Here is a 5905-nt window from a genome sequence, read left to right on the forward strand (position 1 = left end):
AATTTCCTCATGAATATGCTCTTGATCCTTCAGATTCCTGCTCCATGTCAACCTTTTGGCCTTTGAATTGTCTTTTGGATTCTCAAAACGACAGCTCTTTGGTGTTCCTCTGCTAATTGATAATTAGGTTAAAGGGTTGAGGCATATTTATAGCATTCTAGTCGACTTGAAAGACGTGTCTTACATAGCTAAAGGATGTGTCGTGCTTATTAATAGACTTCGAGGGTTTTGATTGTTATATGTGGACGCGTAGCGTACTCTTTTCAACAATTTTCAACAAATTTTGTTCCAGTTCAACTTGTAACTTTTTTTGCTCATTTTTGCTCCCCTTTCTTCCAACAAGGTATTTTATTTGCAAGATGCAAATATGAACATTGTAAATATATTTTATCTTTAAATGCATCAAAACTCAACTCAAAATAATAAGATAACACACAAAATATATTTATAATTTAAGCGTTGTCACTTTTGCATGTCACAATTGTAACATCCGAAATATGTTTTTCCACAATGAAGCTTTTGAAGACTTACTTGTGTAACAAATTGAATGATGATTTAATGAATGATGCATTGATTTATAGTGTTGAAGAAGAAACATTTATAGATGTTCATATTGAAGATATAATGAATCGCTTTCAAAAAATGAGTAAACGAAGATGTCAACTTAAAAATGTAATATCTATACTAGTTTGTTATATTTAATGAAATCGTAATTAATTTTTTTTTATCTTACTATATCGTGTCGAGAATTTTCTTTTGCGCTACCCCCGATGGAAATTTCTGATTCTACCTCTAGTTACATATTTCATTATGCATGATAGCCTTGTAAACATTGTTGATCATATGTTATGTCAGGTTAAACAAGTTTTGTTTAGACATAAAACGTAAATTAATAGTAGACGTGTCCATATGGGAGTAGTATACCGTGAGTGGTATGCCTAACATGATAGGGAAATACAACCATAATATGATTAATATCACACATGGAAGCTTATATATACTAAGCTTATCGTCGTACATCATATCTTTATTTATAAAACATCAATAGCATGGCATCGCAGAGCATTATTTGTAAAGCTGTAAATTGTTTATAAATGTTTTTATTATGCAAATCTTTGTAACTCACTAGCAATTAACTATATGATCGTTTCAAACCAAAATAATTAAGTGAAAAAAGTCTTTTTTTTCTTAACATCAATTTGAAAAATAATGCACAATTAACTTACTGAACTTCGAAGTTGACCATATAATCATTTAAATACAATCTTGTAATTTACAAATCAAAATTCAAGTGATTGTTAACACATTCAAAATCATATTTACGAACTATATATAAATATATAATATAAATCCAAATAACAAAAAAAAAAAATAGTGGAGGACTCTAGATTGCTTCTTTCTTCTCGTTTCTAGAATTTGAAGACATTTATTTTTCTATTTTGCTGTTCTACTTATTTATTACACACTCAAGTCAACTATTAAATCATTAATGGCCTGCATATATAAATTTAAGTTATAGCCCAATTTCTTATATAAAATAGTTAGATCCACAAAATTAATCGATGGCCTAGCCCCCCACCCTCATAAGGGTGCATACACTCATGCTCACAAACCGAATGCCTTGTCCTATTCACGTATTGGTTCAGCTCGAGTTCTTTATCATCTGGTAAATTTCATTAAAAATAAACAAGGCATAAGTAAGTCTCGTGCGCTAAGGAGAGTAGGTCTTTAGTCATGTCTTGAAACATGAACTAGGCTAAAAGATCAATATTAGAGACATTTCTAACAGCTTTAGGTTAGCTTCGTGAGTAGAAGTCCTGCTATATCTGTAATTCCTTTTATTTTAATGTAATTTCGGATGGAGGAGTTGGCGATAACTCAAAGGTGGTAAAGATAAAACCCGGATTTATTACATATTTTTTTGTTTGTAGTGAAGATTTGGATCATCTTTGCATGTAAGTTGTGAGTTGTGAATTGTGAAATTTTGTAAGAATGTAAGTGTAACCATTCACTTGTTTGGTATAGTTTTTTTTAGGATAATTAGTTATTTATTGTGGCAAAGTATTGTTTAAATTATGTTAGTTTCTGTTTCGTTACAAATGTCAAGTTTCTGGTGAAATTTTAAATTTTGTTTTTATCTCTTATTGAAGGTAGTGTGATACAAATAAGCTTAAACTTTGGGCCTTCTGGGTTGACCCGCCAACTACAATCAAATATTGTTATAAAATAAAAATAAAAATACGAAAACTAAAACATAAAACTAAAATACATGAGTAAACAAATATAAAAAGAATTTGGGGTTGTCTAGCCTTTTAAAAAAAGTACATGATTAATGTATAGAATTTCAATTGTGGTTGCTCATGCATCGCATCAAGTAATCATATTGTGTAAGAAATATTATACTTAATGACACGCATTTTGGATTTTCATCATTAAAACTTAAATACGAGCTATCATTATGTAAAGATATCAAACAAATTGTGTATTTACTATTTACCAAAATTTTGTAACTTTTTAGTTTTATACACATTAACAAAACAATTTATGCATCATAACATAAATGATTATACAAAGATATATAATTTGATCGACTATTATATTATTTTAGTGTAGAAAAAGTAATGTGACAATTTCAAAAGAAAGAGATTACAAATGGATAAATCCATTATACATTTCAATTTACCAAATACTACCAAAACAACTGTGTTGACTTTGACTAATCATGGAAATTAATCAAACCAAGTGGATCTAATGGCTTCTATTATGTCCCACTCGATTATTTTAGTATTGTTGTCGATAACTTTGGTCATCAGTCAACTTTCACTCTTTCCAAACTTCAAGGGTATTTTCGTCTTTTACAACTATAAGCAACTATTTATAATCCTAACTGAAAAACCCTCATAACTCATTACTCTTTCTACACGTAATCTTTCACAACAGAAACCACCACAAACAACATGTCCATCGCCACCGCATCACCACCGCACACCGCCGGGATTTCTTCTTTACATACAGATATACTAGAGTCCCACGTCCTGACTCGGCTTGATGGACAAACGTTAGCCTCCGCCAGCTGCGCCTCCGCCACGATACACTCCATGTCTGAACGAAACCATCGCCTCTGGTCCGATGTATGCCACTCCACTTGGCCATCAACTTCCGGCGAGCTCGTGGCTGGAATCATTTCCACTTTCTCCGACGATTATTCCAATGGACCTCGGGAATTTTTCTCTCAGTCATTTCCTCTACCTTCACCTGACCCCACCACCACCACCACCACCACCACCCCTTCATCGTCGTCGTCAATGGTATCGTCACCGTCTGGACTAATCTCAGCTGTCGATGTTTACTACCGGAACGAACTGATTTTCACGAAGACCGAAGAAACAGAAACCGTCAGCGGTTGGTTCCAGTGCTCGCCGTTCAGAATCGACCTGTTAGACCCGAAAGACATTGTTCCGACACAAATACCACATCCGGATGGAGAACACACATGTAGTCATCTGATTGACGACATGACACTAAGCTGGATACTAATTGATCCGGTATCCAAACGTGCCATCAATCTCTCCTCCCACAAACCGGTGTCCGTCCAACGACACTGGTTGAGTGGCGAAGTACAAGTCCGGTTTGCATCCATACTCCCCGGCGGAAACCACAAGCACTCGTCGGAGGCGACGGCGTTTGTGCAGTGTGGGATAGTGGTGAACTGTGGTGGGTCGGAGGGAGGGGAGATGCAGGTGAGGGAGTTGAGTATGGAGGTGGAGGACATGGATGGAAAACACTTGAACGGAAGGGACAGTTTGGTAATTTTAGAAAGGACTATGAAGGGTAAAAGAGGAAATGGGGTGAAAAGAGAGGAAGAAGCAAGAGATAGACACAATAAATTCGAAGAAATGAAGAGAGAGAGAAGAGAGCAAAAGTTGAGGGTGGAAGAGACATTAGATACTCTGTCTGTGGCTTTTGGGTTATCAGTTTTTGCTGGTTTATTTTTTATTTTTTGTTAACATATAAAAATGGAAATTCAATATAAAAGTAAAAGTAACGAGTTCATGAATATATGAGATTTCATCTGTCCGAAGTTCAAACTACTTGAAGACACCATAGTAAAACTTTTAAGACTTTCATCTGATTTTGACTTTTTTTCGCCTATTTAAATAGTCATATAACCTGTTTATCGTGTTTCTGTATATATGCTAGTTGTTGTATTGCAGAAGTGTATTTTTGCATAGCACTGAAATTTTTTTGAAACCTTGCATCTCATGTTTGAAAATATGGATAATTTATTTTAGATCGCCAAAAATATACATGAACAATGTTTTCACATCCCATCATCCGGAACCTTTTTCAAAAATTATCGCCACCAAAGATTGCATTTTCCGCAAAGTAATATCAGATCAACTGTTTTTTCTGCCGTTTCACAATGTCTCCAATATCTCCGGATAAGAGGTCTCAAATTTCTAACCATGCATGAACTTGTGATATTCTAAGCAAGAGCTTGTACATTTCGAGCTAGTGCTGACAGAATGTTAAATTGGTTCATCGTCGAATAAAGATAAAAATAAGGATTTGGTTTCCATAACGTATTTTCGGGAGGGATGCTAATCGGAACTAGAGGGTGAATCCATTGAATTTAAGAGAGTGGGAATAGAATCGGAGAGGGTTAGAATAGAATATGAGAGAGTTGGAATGAAATTGGAGTGAATAAGTGGTTTTTGGAGTGGTAGATTGTTTTTTTTTAAACAATAGGATATCAACGTTTTAGAATCGGAATTGGTCGAACCGGTTGGACTACGAGTGATTAAGTTTTGCACATTCATGAATCATATTGAACCGGTCGGTTTTACGATAAAATCGATTAAATCATTGACCTAGAACCGTTACGAAGACCCGACTTAAATAAATAAATAAATAAATAAATAAAACTAACCCCGATACAAAAACTCGGTTTAATAAGAAGACGACAATAAATTTCATTTACTAAGTGAAGGTGAACTTTTTTCATATAATACTTCAATGTTTCATTATTCATGATTTGGTTTTCTTGTGATTACTAGGTTTCTATTATAAGCTCTAGTATACATTTGTTAATAAGATAATTTTAAGTCATTAAGACATATCTAAATAAGTCTTAATAGAAAGCAACTTATTAGTCTTCATTTCATGCACCATTTACAAGAAAGAAAGAACGGAGAAGAGGGATTGAACTTCGAAAATTTGGCAGCCTATAAAAGCACTATGCTTGTGGTTTTGCATCACCAAAAGGAAGATGAATATCAAGTGAAGTAACTCACTCAAAACACTAGCGATTCTTTCTTTTATGTGCCATCTAATGTAGATAAAAGGCAAGACAATAAAGCAAAATGAGTAAGGCCCTTTCTAGTGCATCGGTGATATATTAAATAAAGGAAAAAAGCAATCTTACTCCATACCCTTGAAAATTAAGCTATATGGTCTAAGGAGACCAAGTTATATGTCGTTTACTTTATAACAACTAACTGGTTACATATACTAACTCCCACTTATTAATTTGTACATGACATTATAATCATACAATATGATATTGAGCTAGTTTTTGTTCTCTTTTATTATTATTTCCTAGAAACAATAATTCATAATATGTTGGTAAATATTATTTTCATAAAATAATGTTTTTCCAATTAATTACAAGGGTTGATATTTATTAATAATAATAATTACTCTAATAAATAATCAATTAGCAGTAACTTGCTATAAGGTGTGACCCGATAAGATCATATGTCATTTGCAATATCATTCTATAATGACTCTTGGGCATACAAGATCTTTCAATCTCTCATTTGCACACGACTCATCATATACCGATATAGATAGTGGTGAACGTCTAACAACATTTCACTGTCCCTAATAACATACGATGAAGAAT

At 33.6% G+C, this 5905-nt stretch overlaps 1 protein-coding gene across 1 annotated transcript; it reads left to right on the top strand.

The window, feature by feature from the left end:
• The first annotated feature begins 2919 nt into the window (after positions 1-2919).
• On the top strand, positions 2920-4127 carry LOC145120564 (putative F-box protein At2g36090). The gene has a single exon (XM_079056371.1). The coding sequence runs from the start codon at positions 2958-2960 to the stop codon at positions 4005-4007; it is 1050 nt and encodes a 349-aa protein (XP_078912497.1). The 5' UTR covers positions 2920-2957; the 3' UTR covers positions 4008-4127.
• Positions 4128-5905: the final 1778 nt, after the last annotated feature.

Source organism: Lactuca virosa, chromosome 6 (assembly GCF_052849685.1).
Source record: "Lactuca virosa cultivar CGN04683 chromosome 6, Lactuca_virosa_CGN04683_v6, whole genome shotgun sequence".
NCBI lineage: Eukaryota > Viridiplantae > Streptophyta > Magnoliopsida > Asterales > Asteraceae > Lactuca > Lactuca virosa.

What these genes read in the sequence shown, in the direction of transcription:
- LOC145120564 (XM_079056371.1), top strand. Translation starts at nt 2,958, where the DNA reads ATGTCCATCGCCACCGCATCACCACCGCACACCGCCGGGATTTCTTCT.